General features: G+C 37.6%; 1 protein-coding gene across 9 annotated transcripts in view; it reads right to left on the bottom strand.

Moving 5' to 3' along the window:
- The window catches only part of Mrgn1 (Mahogunin ring finger 1), a 101,503-nt gene that overhangs the window by 56,294 nt on the left and 28,678 nt on the right, over positions 1–16,531 (bottom strand). For all 9 annotated transcript variants that reach the window (XM_071595234.1, XM_071595256.1, XM_071595268.1 and 6 more), the window contains one exon: positions 12,892–13,215. In XM_071595234.1, coding sequence (XP_071451335.1) covers positions 12,892–13,215 — 324 coding nt within the window. The remainder of the gene's footprint in view (positions 1–12,891; positions 13,216–16,531) is intronic.

Below are 16,531 nucleotides of genomic sequence, written 5' to 3'. Positions count from 1 at the left end.
TTTTCACAGACTCAGTCTCTGCAGTGTCTCACGTACTGAGAATTGTGGCTATCCTCTCGTCTTTCCATGCAAGGAACATTACATTTTCATCCCTGTAAGCCACTCTCTCTCCTTTCTTTAGCTTTGGGTGTTTGATCACAGGTGGATTATCTCTCCTATTGGCATTATTGTCCCTGTCAAGTGCGTTTTTTTCCTTTAGCAATTCCCTTGCAGGAGTGACACTAGTGTAATACCTGACAGTGAAGAAATGATAGCCTTGAGAACCAGATACTGAGTTCTTCAATCTTTCATGCAATTCTAAAACTATTCTGCTAGTAAAAGGGAGATCAAGTCTCACCAATGTTTCAGTTGTTATTCCTCCATAATAAGGGACAAATGAATTTATGTAACCACATTTGGAATCTGATAGGACATATAGACCGATTTTGTTGGCTTTTAAGGATTATAGGTGATGAAGTGTATCTTTCCCTTGAAACCAACAACAGCCTCATCAAGAGAAATCTCCCTTCCAGGACAGAATCTCTCCCTAAATTTCATTTCAGGGTATGACAAGAAGCAGTTTACCTTCTTGGTTCTTTTTCTAAAATCTCTACTTGACTTTAGATCGTTCTTCAAGTGTAACATCCAAAATATTTGCAAGAACCTTTCTCTTTTGAAACATCTCGAAAAAATGGTATATGAGACTCAAAATCCATGGACCAATAACTCTGTAAGTTAGGGTGATTCAATACACCCATATTTAGTATTACGCCAAGAAAAGCCTTCATTTCCTCAATCGTCACATCTTTCCAATTGTTCCAAGTGGATCGCCACGATAGTTCTTTCTGGCTAATTTTACGCCTAGCACACGTGTTAGTCTCTTCTGTTATATTTTGTATCAATGTGTCAGTAAAAAACAACTGAAAAAACTCAATTGGTGTGGCTCATCCAGGAGGAACTTGAGGTCCAACACATAACTGACCAGTGGACAAGGGGATTCTGCTAGGCTCGTGGTCATTCATAGATACAGCATTCCACTTATCTTTTTCTGGTTTTCCATTATAAACACTACTTCCATTGGGCCTTATGCCCGAATGCACAATGCTATCACCTATACTTCCATCACTTGAATAAACAATTTTGCGTCTTTGTTTTGTCGGCATGAATTCAACATCACTATCAGTATATTCACCCTGATCTTTGGATGAAGCAAGTAACGTTTTCCTTTCCATAGTTCCACTTGGACCGGCGACTGGTTCATCATATACGTACGCATTCTCAGATAACTCACTTTCATCACTATTATATTTGTAAATAAGTTGTCAGTTTCCATGTCAAATTCATTATCCCTGCTTTCTAATTCTTTGAAATACTTATCCATTGTGAGGAGGTGAAATTCGTTCAGAATGAGCAACTAATAGCTGGCAAACCATTTGTCCAACTAAAGGGAAAGTATCTGTTGTAAGAGAACCCTGTGTCATCAGGGAAAACATTTGCGTTATGCTTCTAGAAACGTAAGCAAACCTTGGAGAATAAGATGAGGAAAGTTGTTTACCATGGGAGGATGACGCAACCTCAAAAAAGCACAACAAAGGAAAAGTGCTAGGGTTCAAGTTACTATGAATCAATGATTCATGTCTTGGACCCTCCTCAAACAACAATTATGCAACCTCAAAAAAGCATGACTCAAGGAAATGGGCTAAGGCTCATGTTTTACTATGAATATAATAGACTCATGTCTTGGACCCTCCTCCTCAAGATTCCTGACTATGCAACAGATAGGAAGAGAGCAAGCAGAACGTTGGATGAGACAGCAGACAACAGGAAGAAAAGGAAAAGAAAGAGTCCCAACTAGAAAGCAATGAACTATGGAACAGCTGACTGAGATAACTTAACATTCTGGCAATCTTCTCTTCAGACACAGATCATCTCTCAAAGGCATTGCTTTACATTTGGCTGACTTCCAAGTAATGAAGGGCAAGCAATGCAAATGAAAAAGAACTTACAACACAGTAAATAGATAACAACAAAAACTGCGCAGGTGGTGGCATCCTTTGGAGACGGCATTTATGTCGACGACATTACGGGTTGATACCATTCATTTATAAAACAAGCCATGCCATTAAATAAGCTTTACTTTACTTGTCCTTTCAAGCAGATGATTACAAGAAAAGTTATTGAAAAAATAAACAAAAATCCCAATTCCCTTGTGGTGAAACTCCATGTCAAGTGTGGCTCGATATATGAGCTGATGCCGTTGCTAACCGTGTCAAGTCACACTTGACATCCGAGTGCTAAAGGTTAATTCCCTTTTTTTCTATCAATTATGTCCGACCAAATTTCTTTACCACATTGTTCCAGTACATATGCTTCTCATCTCTCTTGAATCTTTCCTGGTTCAATCTATTATTTTCCTCAGTCATCTTTGTTTGCATGGATTTTCTATTCTTACTTTTTGACAGTGCAGTGATGATTACCAAGGAAGCCTTGCCTCTGCCGCTATCAGGCATGACACACCTAGAGGGCCAGGTTTTATAATTGTCATGACTCATTTCTAAACCCTTTTCCACTATTACCTATGTGCATAAATAACTGACGTTGTTTCCCTTTGCCTTCCTCAATAGTATTTTCAAAGTGATATTATCAATAAGGTGACATCATGTCCATATATTTAAATGAATTACATTAATTTTTTGAGCATCAAAACTATTATGGGAAGGATCAACACCAGCCGTACTCTTAATAGTGGGCAAAGGATATGGTGGGGGATATAAGAGAGGAAAAATAAATAATTTCTAACATAATTTCTCTCAATATATCCTTTGCCTACTATTCAGAGTACGGCAGGGGTTGATCCTTCCCATGATATTCATACGGTCACAGTCACCGTTCCTTTTAATTCAGCATAAAAACAGTTTAAATTCAACAGAAATCCTTAAAAAAATTTGTAGACATATGCCAGAAATTCATAAAATTAATATTCTTTGATTAAATGCAGCATGACATTTTTTCAAACATCTAGCACAAGAAATAGGAAATATGAACTGAGGCTCCATATAGAGTTATTTATAGGGAAAATAACTGTGAAATAATTAAAATCAGGCAAGTTTTTGGCTTTCCATAAAAGAAAATGGCAATTGAAACAAAATTCAAGCATAAAAGTGCATGAATGGCAAGAAGGCACATTAAAATTCCATTAGAACTCACTACAATAAGTTTTATCCCATGTAGCACAGTCCATTACAGATCAAAGATAATTCCATTAAGTACATAAAAATGAGGCATGTTGGGGGCAGAAGTTGAAAAAGGACCTAGCGTGGTGCATGTCAAAGGAAAATACATCTTGCTGTTGCGGTTTAATTTTGGTAGCTATTTAGTTCCTGATTCAATGCACGTTACTTTCCCACTTTCAGCATTTGAATTGCCATTTTAACTACACAAGAACATTACCACCCCTGCCTCCTCTGGAATGTCACTCTATTCCCAAAAAGTTTGATCATAAAGAATTACTGGATAAAAATGAAATTCATGAAAGGTTCCTCTATCCCATCCCGCCCCCATGAAAGCAAATGTAATTCATGCTGACTTTCAGAACACTGCTCCTTAATATTCCCTAATCATCGTTTTTTAGGATTAATTTAATTTTTAGTAGCCCCGATGGTTGTGTGGAGCCGCAAGCATGACCGTCAGGGAAGCATTTACAAAATGGCCAGATGCCAAGAGGCAAACAACCCTAGGGGTTCACCTGTGAGAGCACAACTACAACGCTAACTCATCTGTCTGAAGGACGTTGAAGTCAGATGTTGAAATATTCAAGCCACATTACATCGAGTAGAGAAATGTTTTCAAAAAATCACATCATTTACACATATTTCATGAAACCCACGAACAAAGTGCTAAAATTTTTAGTTTATGCAAAGCATCCTGAAATTATACAGAACAATAAAGAGCATTACAGAACAGCACTTGTGCATAATGCATTAGTCAAGTTCTTTAATCATGAAAAATTTAAATGGGCACAAACAGCAGTCTACTGGATGGACAGAAAATTTGAAGGAAGGCATTGCATTACAATTTAAAATGAGCAAGAGCATTGGAGAAATTTACATTATTCACCTTATTTTATGATACATATTCCCCTTTTCATTACCGACTAATATTTCCGCAGGATTCAACAACACTCGAATGTGACTGCCAAAATATCCACGTATAATTTCAGAGGGTCACCAAGATCAAGTGAAATTCGCAGCAGAATTGAAAGTGTATAAACTCAGTTGTCCACTCCTTAAGTTTCATGGTCCTCTCTAGACCAATAGTAAATTTCATATGAACATTTCACAAGCAAATGATGCAATATGGACAGAGGAAAATTTGGCAATATTTCTGGCAAATTAACTGAATCTTCTGAGCATTTTCCTGCCCACAAAATTTATAATGCATATAATTTATCAATGAAATAAATTAGTTGAACTGAAAATTGAACAGAAAACAGGCAGAAATTATTACAAACGTCTTTAGCACCATAATTACCCTGAAAATGAATTACGTATCATCTATCACAGTCACTAATGGTATTCACCACAATGATACACTAACAATAATTATAATATTCAATCCAACGGCTCGTAGTATCTATTAACTATTCAAAAACTGTTAAGTTATAAAAATAGAATGAAAATTGCCATATGCTCATTAAACTGATGAGATGCTTATTTACATTAAATGGTGCAGCTAAGAATCATAGCTTATTTTATAATTACTCATTTTCTGAACATAAATGTAACACAAATCCCAATTCATTCAAAATATCTTCCCGAATGACCTGGTATAGGCATCTGACATTGCATGCTGAATGACAAATACTTCAAAGAGGTCAGTGAAATTAGTAAGGTCAAGGGTAAGTACGAGATCCTTCTGATTTTTAAGAAATAAAATAGAAGAAGAGAAAATACTTTCATTAAACTTTGCATCAATGCTGGCATTAAAACTAATTTAACAATATGATTCAAATCATGATTTGCATTATGCCTTTCCAGTACTATCATTCTTTATAGCAAGAGCATGGAATGAAATATTTGAAGATTTTAGAATTCATAGCTACTATGTCGAAGAATAAGAATGTAATTACATGCATACATATATAAGTACATAAATGAAACCTGGCCTGAAACAATAAATGGATTACATGAAACAGTACCAGTAATTACCTAATACATATTCTTTTACTCCTCGAACAAGGTTGTTTTAATGCAGAGCACTGATGTAATTTGTCATGAATTTGTCATTTGTCAGAGTACATGAGAATACCTAAAAATCATTTGTATAAAATTTTCGTAGTGCAATCACAGTCTCCTGATGACGGTCTGGATTCATTAAGTACTCTATATCTCGGCCCATAAGACACACCATCAATTGATCAAGGAATTGAACAAGGTACTTCAATTTAATGATAGTACTTGAGATGAAGAAAATGGAATTGTTTAATTGAAAATTGGGAACTACGAGGGTAGTTTGAAAGGTTCTCAGAATCATCACCAGATGCCATATTTTAAGAGCAACCGACAAGATTTTCTGCACCAGTTTGTGACCACAGTTGAAACTTGGATCCACTACTATACCCCACGGATGAATCAGCAGTCAAAGCAGTGGAAAAATATTGATTCACCATGCTGGAAAGGTGATGATGGATTCACTTATCTGGGATGCAAAAGGGATTCTGCAGATAGATTATCTTCCCACTGGTCAAACAATTACTGCAAAATACTACACTGACCTTCAGGACCAACTAGAGCAATGCACTAGGTCTGGCAAAGAGGAACATCAGCTTTCAACAAGACAATGCACAAGTGTCATTGCCATTGCAAAAATACGAAAACTAAGATACAAATTGTTGCTACAACTGCTTTATTTGCCTGATTTGGCTCCATCAGATTTCCATCTCTTCCCCAGTATTTTGCAGGGCTGAAGGAATCTTATTTCCAAGATGGGATCAAGGCATTGGAACATCACTGGACCAAGTGCATTGGTGCATAGGGAGACTACATTGAAAAATAAAAAAAATTCTTGGAGGTAAATTGTTTATTTCTCTTCCATTACGAGAACTTTCCAAATCATCCTCGAAAATCAACATTTATTCATCATAGATTCCCATAAATTCATCACCACTGCTGCTCAAATCATTTCCACAGTTATTTCTACTGGAGTTGTAACTTTCCTCAATGCCATCTTCACTTCCATCAAGCTCATTGCTATTTGTACATTTTTAAAAAGGAATTTTAATACTCTCACCTTCAACTTTTTGCCAGGACTTTTCTGCCCACTCACATACACTGTATATCGCTCGCTGGCCATTTCATTCTTCTCGTCCACGTTACATCATGAGTAGGGGCCTCAATCTACTTTATCCACTCATCATGCATATCCCTCAAGCATTCAATAAACTGAAGCATTCAGACTGCATTGAAGAAGTTAATTCACCAGGATTCACAGCAAGATGCCTCTTCAGTTCAGTAGCTAGGTTTTTGGTTGACTTCATTATTAAGCCTTTAACCGATGGCACACTAACAAAGACCACAATTTTTTGGTCCACAAGACCAATGTTTAAAACTTCGATGTCACACTCTTGTGTCAATGTTTACATAGTTTAATGTGTAGCTCCTTAGGCTATGTTCAAAAGATTTGATGTCTCACGCTTGTGCTACCGTTCACAATGTAAATGACACCCCATTTTGATGATGTAGAATACCTGATTTTCTACACCAAAATGACCATTTCCAAGGCCCTGTTGCAGCGGTTTAAGCAAAGCGAGTCAGATGTTTCCAGCGAAGCAATTCAGATTTTTTCCAGCAAAGCAAGTCAGATTTTTTCCAGCAAAGTGAGTCAGATTTAATGCATCAATTCATAACATTAGATTAAACTTATACCCACCACTACTCTCTTGAGACGAAAGAACAGTCAAAACAGTACAGAGCAAAGGGGTGAAAAAGAAGGTGGCTCCATTGGCTGGGAAGGTAACGGTGACTGGTTTTTGGGATAGCCACGGAATTGTGTTCATTGATTATCTTTGACAAGGTAAAACAATAATGGAAGAGAATGGCACCTCACTGCTTTAAAATTTGATAGTAGAAATCGCAAAAAAAAAGACCATATTTGAAGCAAGTGCTTTTGCATCGGGACAATTCACCTGCTCACACTTTGGCTGTCAACATGGCTAGAATTCATGCGTCGCACTTCGAATTGGTTGACCACTCACCGCATTCACCAGGTCTGACCTCCCCCAACAACTTTTCCCAGTTTCCTAGTCTTCAAGTTTCACTTAAGGACAGAGATTTTCTTTGAACGAAGAGGTTATCGCATAGGTCCAAAAGACTTAACTTGGGGGACTCACATACGTAAAGTCTGCGGTCAAGCATATAAAAAATTGGGATTCATTAGACGCATTGTCGGCATAAGTGACTCGAAGGTCAAGGAACGTTGTTACCACGCTCTTGTAAGGCCTCATTTAGAATACGCATGCAGCGTGTGGGATCCGAGTGAAAAAGGTCTCATTCGGGAAATTGAGAAGGTTCAACGCCGGGCAGCCCGTTTTGTAAAAAATTCCTACGATAAAATGCAAAGCGTCACCGAAATGCTCATGGATTTGGGGTGGGAATCATTGGCTGAGAGACGATTCAATGCAAGATTGAAATTATTAAATAAATTTAGATCCGCATGTTTCACCACCGAGGTCTCGCAAATTATTCGTACTCCTACATACATTGGTCGCTTGGATCATTCCTATAAAATTCGGGAAATAGATGCCAGAACTAGCCGACTCAAGGACTCCTTCTTCCCACGGACAATACGGGATAGCAACTGCAGGGTTATAGACAGCAAAAATTCCACTTGCCACCCTCAGCGTCTAAAAAATAATTAGTTGTATTTAAATGCATGCTCTTCCACTAACCTTATGTGTTTGTTATTATACCCATTCTTTCCGAATGACCTCATTCGTGTTCTGTTCATCTGTTTTTAAGTTTCCCTTTCAATCCCTTGTCCCTCTCCGCGGGGGGAAATTCCTGCTACCTGCAACGTTGGGTTGCATTCCCTGCCTGTTACGGACTCTTTGGGGGGTGGAGTGTTTCGTGGTGCATTTTCATGTGGTGTTTCAATTTCTTGCTTGTTTTGTCCTGGCTTCCGTGTTGTAGGATGGCTTTCGTGCTGCATCATGGGGTGCAGTTTTTTGGTTGTTTTGCAGTATATGTGTTTGCATGAGTATTGGATGAAGGGATTTTTGCATGAGTGTGTGCGCTGCTGTGGGTGTAATTTTCCGTGTTGTTATTTTGCATGCGGTATTTTTCCTTTTTACGGTTGGTGACCTAACACCCCCCGCCACACGCCCTTGCGGCGGCTTGCGGGGTATTATGTAGATGTAGATAGGTGAAAGCTATTTCGGGGAGAAGGAAGTCGACTACAATATGGAAGAGTTAAAAAAGTTCCAGCACCACTGGAAAAAGTGTAGTGACTTAAAAGGAGACTATGTTGATAAATAAAAATAAATTCAAAGAAAAAATACCTTGTATATTGTTTGGGTCAGAAATTTTTCAGGCCACTGACGTTCAAGTAGCTGCATACTGGTGTGATGCAGCCATCAAATGAGCTCATTAAATTTCAGACAATTTAGAATGGATTTTTTTCAATTACTCTACTCTTTTCAATTACTGATTGCTCTAATTTATATTTTTTAGGAGACTAGTGAAACATTAGGCAAAATTGAGGTTTCGGTTAGCTTGAGAAGCCAGGGGAAAAATCTCATTAAGCAATTTTGATGTTTTGCAAATTAAATACCTCATACAAATAAAATAAAAACCTCATCTACTTGCTCATGCAAAGGGGTCTGATAAGATTAAATAATTAAATGCACACAGGAAACAATTTGTACAAATTGGCAGGTCACTGATGATTTTTTCAAACTGATCATCATACTCTTATTTACCAATATATCAACAAAAACAACTAATTTCATTAAGTCCTATACATAAGCAGACAAATTTACCAATATTTATGGAAATTTAGGATAAAAATCAGTTTTTTTTTGCAGTGGAACAGTGAGATATAAAATACATCCAGATTCGGAAGTTTAATTCTGAGATTTTTACCGCACCGGGTTATATTGAAACCAGTCAAGACCAAAAACAAGTCAATTACCTAAATTGAGGATTATATGGAGTCACGAAATGGCCATACAAGTTTTCTTCGTGTATCTAGTTAGTGCAGCATACTTCCCACCCAAAGGGCCTAAGGTTCAATCCCAGTAATGGAGGGATTTTCCAGCAGTATTCCAATCTCAAATTGAATCCAAGTGATGGAAAGGTATTTTCAGCATTCCAATCCCAACTTGGGTGCCAAGTAGAGTACGTCATGTATAGAATGGGATGCTACAGAGCAGGCCTCTTGGCTTTCTCACTATCCTTCTAGCATTCCCGAGACCTCGACCATTTTCCCTAAATATCCCTGACGGCACAAATGACCTCAGTTGTTGGTTGGCTCCTCAACTAACTACTAGTAATTACTATCTAATCATTAATAACTATCATTACTTGAACTTGCACTGCATTACAAATTGACAAAGTACAGTCGCCCTCACTTAATGAGCATCTTATATAGAGTAATTCACATAACAAGCAAGAATATTGTTTCATAAATGACTCGCTTAACGAGTTACCTTTTGCACCATGAGTGATGAGGAGACGGGGATACACAAAATCATTGGGCACCATCTGTTTCAGTTTATATTTAGCACTCTTTATGCCAACATCTTAGCGTCACTAGAGAACACACATTATTCCAAACTTTATTCAGACATATTGTTGAGAATTTTTTGTGCAAAGCTTAATAACATTTTGAACACACTTCATAAATATCTCCAAGGAAAAAACTGGAAGACCACATTGATAGAATAAAAAGCCATAGAAATGAAAACTAAAATCATTGAAAAGCAACCAAGAGATGTAAGCGTGGCTGATTTGGCACGCATTTATAATCAGTCAACATCAACAATTCGCACCGTCCTCAAGGACAATATTAAGGAGAAAAGGGCTCCAAAGGGAGAGACATGGATATCTGGCCAATGGCTACGTACTCTTCACAATGTTTGAAGGTTACTTTTCAGTATGTATACACAAAAAGCGATTGCATGGTGATAATATTAACAAGAAAATTACTCGTGAGAGGGCATGATTTTCACTGATCCCATTATGAAAATAAGCATGGATAATCAAAAAACACAGATACCTGAAATGCAAGAATATGCCATGATATAAACAGACACATATGGAGACTCCTTTTTCATTCCTAATGGATTCATTGGAGTTTTTTGGCCATGGAAAATAACATTTTTCCTGTTTTTCAGATATTTTTATAAGGGGGGAATTTAGAGTTTTAAAAGAACACAGAATTATCATCAAGTGAATAGCAGAAAATATTTTCCTCAAAAAGCTAAACCAATCACATAGCCAGGAAAAAAAATTGGCCAAAAAAACAGACGCCAAGGATGAATATTGACGGAGGATCACTGATACAGATTCATATTCATCAAATGATACCGATTAAAATAATGTAGCATAGATAGTTAATGACCTATTTGCTGCTTAGTAAATCAATGTATTTGCTCGCCTTGGAGGAGAATATGGATTTCTCGGGGCTAATAAATGCAAGTGAAATAATACTGGGAAAGCACAGACAGGAAAAAAAATGTTCAAATGAAAACATTGATTACTATTGACAACTTTTGATTTTGTGATCAAAATTAAAAACTTTTATGAAAGCTGAGTATTTCAAACTTGTATTTTTTTTAAATACATCGAAATTTCAGGGTGTGTCATCATCATTACGTTTGTAATTTTATTTAAATCTTGATGTTTTGGGAAGAGTATAGCAAGGGTAATCTGCAAAACAGATAATCAAGAGTTTGCTGTACTTTGAAATTACTTATAAAATAGCAAAAATTTAGTAAAGGATGGGTGCAATTAATTTGGGCCATGTTTGGTTCAAACATGCAATTGGGACACCCTTGGAACGTGGGGCGCGAGTTTTTTCACAGTCAATGCATATAACAAATGAAACATGTTATGACACAAAATGAAATCTCAGCAGTAGTAATTATAATGAGGAGCATAGTCATACATGATTTCAACAGGAAAACATTTGCATGTAATCATAATATCAGTACCTGAAGTTACAGAAAAAGATGGTGAGAGTTATGTGTAATGAAAAACATTATGCTCACTAACAAACCGAACGGTATTAGGGTTAACCCTGTGAAATTTATCCATGATGGAAAGGAAACAAACTATGCAAATTTCACTTGAATAGAGATTTATTCACGGCCCGGGTTTCAAACACTTAATGTCATCTTCAGGTGACAGATGACATTAAGTGTTTGAAACCCGGGTCGTGAATAAATCTCTATTCAAGTGAAATTTGCATAGTTTGTTTCCTTTCCATTATGCTCACTGTCAACCAACCTCTTTTTAAAAGGTTAAAATTGTTAACTGTACCTTGTCTATATATTTATCAATGTGTAATACTTGTTGAATTGCATAGCGCTGACTTTGAAACTAATAAGAGCATCCACTTATATAATACGAGACAAAACTACAACCTACATGCGAGGTCAACTAATTTAACCTTGGCTACAAATGGCCCCAAGTCTACGAGTATAAAACAATATAATAATCTGCCTGAATGTATAAAAAGAGAAGGACGTGTACCTGTGTTTAAGAAAATGGTTTGAGAATTGCTCATTGAAAAGTGTTATTAAAGTGTAAAAGAATACCCGAGGCCTAATTTATAAATTTGTAGCATTTTCTAATTTTGTAATATTTCTTATTTTTGTAATAATTTCTATTTTTGTAAATCTTGTACTTGACAAATCCTATGCGCTTGCCAGTATTATTACTATGCACTGCGTCTCTTGGACGAATAAATATTATTATTATTATTACCTTTACAGTCTACTAGTAGCCGCAATAGACACTTACTGCCTGCAATAATTATTATTTGATAGTCATAGTAATTCGCACAACTTGAGCAAGCAGCTGGTTAATTATGAACTTCCTGCACGTTTGCCATTCATTTTGTGACATGATGTCACTCCTTTAAAAGTGATTCCATGGAGTGTCAAGACACAAAGTCAGTCTGGGACCCTAAGCATTACCCTGAAAAAGTCCGGAGATAAAAAATGGGTTGAATGTGGTCCTTTTGACTTTATTTCAGCACCTCTCTACTATGTAATTGTAACAATGTTACCATTTGAGAACATTTCAGATACATATTCTGATATGTTTACATTATAGCCATTTTTGGCAGCATCTAAAAAAGAATTTAGGTAACTCTGCATATGAAGGAAGAGGGTGATATAAAAATGCTGTTATGCAATCACTGTATATCTTGGAATTCACTCCAAGTGAAGGAATTCAAGGGCTAATGGGACAAGTGAAAGAAATAAAAATGAAGGCATGTCACCCAGTAAAAGTGGTTAGTGGAGCATGGAGAGGAAACAGCAGAGGAGCTAAAAACGATGGAGAAAACTGAGCATTTCTGGGTATCATGCATAATTTGGTGGCAACAATATTTTTGTTGATTCACAAAACTTTTGAATTATAATTTTTAATCTTGCATATTTCCGGAGAATTCCCTGACACACTTTTCTTGGCTTAATATTAATAAACTTTGTTGATTAATAAGATATAAGTGTAAAGACAATGCCTATGTCATTAACACAAGACTCATGAGTTATATTTCTCAAAGAATCAATCACACCAATTATTAGCATAATCAACCACTAATAATTACTCCAATTTTAAAAATAGGTATATTGATTATAATTTTCGACAATGCTATTTGCATTGTGAGCTCATGACGCATGCTAACCTCAGAGGTTGGTCTCCCACTCTGCCCGTCACCATCACCTGGGCCCCCTCCACTTCCATTCCCCTCGCCCCCTCTCCCAGCCAATCCGCGCCTCTCACCACCCAGGCTGGCATTTGTGTTCAGCATGCGAGCAGCCTCCACTGCCCCTTCCAGAGCATCACCATGGCGAGGAGATGCCGAAGTCTGGTTCCCTGCACTTGCTGGGGTGATTGATGGAAGCTGTGAAGTTGGTGCCAAGGCCGTGGATCGGTTTTGGCATGGACCATTGAGGGCTTCAATTAGAGATACTGTTTCATAACCAGATGGTATATTGTCACAACTGCCCTGAAAGAGAATTTTCCATCGAGGGATTCAATTTAATGGTGCAAAGTTAGATTGCTAAATTTTGATTTAAATATTGTCCTTGCCACAGAGAGATATGGCATGATTAAGATGTGCTGATTCTTGCTCTCGGTTGTAGAGATATAATATCAGGAAGGAACAAGTTAAGAAAGAATAATTTGAACAGCAAATTTAGGTGTGGTTCCTGAATTTGCTAAAGGAGTGGTTGACATGTTCCGTATATTGCTGCAGGGAGGGGTGTTTCTATGAATGTGGTGGCTACAAATGGAGAGGGAAAATAGTATGGAGTATTTAGTGTGTCATGGATGACAACTGCAGAAGCAGAGGATCACAGCTGCAAAAATGGATCAAATTAATATCTGTTGCAATGAAGGATTTCTTAGCCAAGGATGAACCATCTCTTAAGCTCTCATCTGAATACTGCTAGCAGATTCAGGAGGGATTTTCAACATTTCAATATGAAAATAAGAATAAAACTGTCAAAAGGTTATTAAAAAAGGGCAGTGTGTTTTGGGATGGGATAATCAATGAAGGCAGTGGCTTTGGTGGAGTGACAATACTTGTTCCTTCAGAGGAGAACTCCATTCACACATCAATCAGCTCAACTTTGTCGTACGAAATGTAACAAACTCTCAATCAACACTAAAACACTTGAGCGGAAATTTTTCCAAGATGTCTCCCGCACCAAAACAATCAATTTAAATATTTAAATTGAAATATTAACAAAATACTGTTCACTTAATACATTTCATCTCTTAAAAAATATTTACTGCAATAGGGATTGGTTGGATGAAATTTCTGAGCAAGCTATCAGCTTTAAATTGTACATCACATCAACCGTCAGGTTAATCATATTTCACTTTTGCATGTCAGGTATGGCCTAATTTCATTTTTATAACTTTGGGAGGTTGCCAGAAAAGAAACAATCGTTATTATTACATAAACAATCATTGTTATTCACATCAAGTAATCTGTTTATATGTTTCTATCTCTGTTATAATGTTTGGGGAAAGAGTTTCAGCAATGGTGCTGCATACATGCGTTGGTGCCATATTGGTTTAAATATTGACGACAGTTTTCTATTGAGAATGCTTTCATTTTAGGCCTTTTTTATTTTATCTTTTCCTACATCAAAATTCATACAAAATAAACTATAACCTAGATACATGAAAGCATTTGTCTAATTTTTAATCACACACAAATATGATTAAAATTTAATTATGGCCAGGATTTACTGCAGTCGAATAGTATATGGACCTAGCGTGAGGATTTGAGGATAATGACAAAATGGTGAACATTTACAGAAACAAGGGTGAAGTGGCTTCTCTCACTTGCCTCTTGATAATTACCCTTGTTCCAAGTACAGTAATTGCAACTTCGGTTTTCTTGTTGAATTAGAAACTAGCATTTTCATAAAGGTCTATAATTATAATGTATTGTGCAAATGCACAAATATATACGATACAAGAGTGCTACCAATTTCTCAGGGAATTTTTTTTAATGCAAAAATTGCCAATGAAGAAGTTTAATATCCCAAATCTCTGGCTATGCCGCGTGGATGACTCCTTCGTCATCTGGCCACATGGAGAGGAGAAATTAGAAGAGTTCCACCGAGAATTGAACTACATAAACTCGGCCATAAAATTCACCAAGGAACTCGAGAAAGACGGACGCCTCCCGTTCCTTGACGTACTCGTGACGAGGAAGTTAGACGGAACTCTCGGCCACTCAGTGTACAGAAAACCTAAGCACACTGATCGTTACCTCCAGGCCACTTCACATCACCAACCTCAGCAAAAGGCAGGCGTCATCAAGACCCAGTTCTCCAGAGCAGAGAGAGTGTCAGAATCGCTCCCGGCAGAGAAAAAACACCTTAACAGAGCCATGAGAAACAACGCCTACGATAATGCCTTCATCAGAAGAGCCGTGAGGAAAAGAGAACCCGACAACAAGAGGAAGGAGAATCCAGCTGCTTTCGCCCTTCTTCCCTATGTAAAAGGCACTACCGATTGAATAACACGCATCCTCAGGAAGGAAAATGTCGTCACACGTTTCGGCACTGTGAAGAAGCTAAAGGACATATTCCCCTCAGCCAAATACAGACTCCCCCCTCTACTGACCAAAGGGGTTTATGAAGTGCCATGCAGCTGCGGCGGAAGCTACGTTGGCCAGACTGGACGTGCAATAGAAACACGCATTAAAGAACACAAAACATCTGTGAAAAACAAACAATGGAGAATATCAGCCATTGCGGAGCATATCATGTCGGAGCCAGGGCATAAAATAAACTTCGACAACACTAAAGTCTTAGCGAAGAAACAGTACTACTTCCCTAGGCTAATTCATGGGTCTATTGAAATAATGAAACCACCACAGAATTTCAACTGAGACGACGGCTTCCACCTACCAAACACCTGGAAACGCCTCTTGCGTGGGGAAAAATATCTACAAACGGTCAAAAAGAGAAAGGCAACACACAACCTCCCACCCCCACCCTTACCAAGCAACGGCTGTTAGACCCTAACGGTCAAAATGTGAAAGGACCGAGAACTGAGGTATATATACCGGCGGAATGAGCACGCAAGATTACTTCGCTCCTGAAGATGCTCCCTGCGACGGGAGAGAAACGATGAGCCAAAAATGTCTCTCACGCAGTCTAACTTGAGAACCACCTCTGCAATTATTATAAAATTCATAGCTGAAAAATTTTGGCAAGTTAAGGCAACAAAAAACCTTACTTCGCAGATAAAAGCATACAAATCAAGCCTTCAAGAAATACAACTACCTAATACTATTTTAATGTTTGGTTAGATCAAGCATTTGCTATGTGAATGAATTAAATTGCGATGGTCTCTTTAGGAAGGTTGTTGCTAATATAGCCATTACATTTCCCAAGATAATAATTCTTTCCTTTAATACGCTATTGATGGCCCTGCACTCGGCTCCTTCTAATCAACTGTCATTCATACAAAGTCTTATTGACATCCTTGTTTAATTGACTTTCCGTGGTACTTCTGGTGCTCTCTTTGGTAAATCAAATTGCACAACTGGATGAAATCGCCCGCGATCTGTTTCTGGTGGACACTTCATTGGAACATCTGGAACTGTTACCTGGACCAGCACAGTATACCCTCCCATTAGTGGAGTGTTAGTGCGATTCCTACACCCATCCTCTCTAGTGGAGGGCCATCCTGGCTCAAAACTGAGTCCCCAAAATGCTGGGCAAAAAACTGGCCAGAAATGGGCCAACCTTTCAAGAGAGTTACATCAGAAGATTCATACAACCCAACTCATTCTC

This window comes from Hetaerina americana, unplaced genomic scaffold (assembly GCF_022747635.1).
Source record: "Hetaerina americana unplaced genomic scaffold, ioHetAmer1.1.p SCAF_1, whole genome shotgun sequence".
Classification (NCBI taxonomy): domain Eukaryota; kingdom Metazoa; phylum Arthropoda; class Insecta; order Odonata; family Calopterygidae; genus Hetaerina; species Hetaerina americana.
The sequence above is the reverse complement of the archived record's forward strand: the minus strand, read 5'-3'. Positions and strand labels throughout refer to the sequence as shown.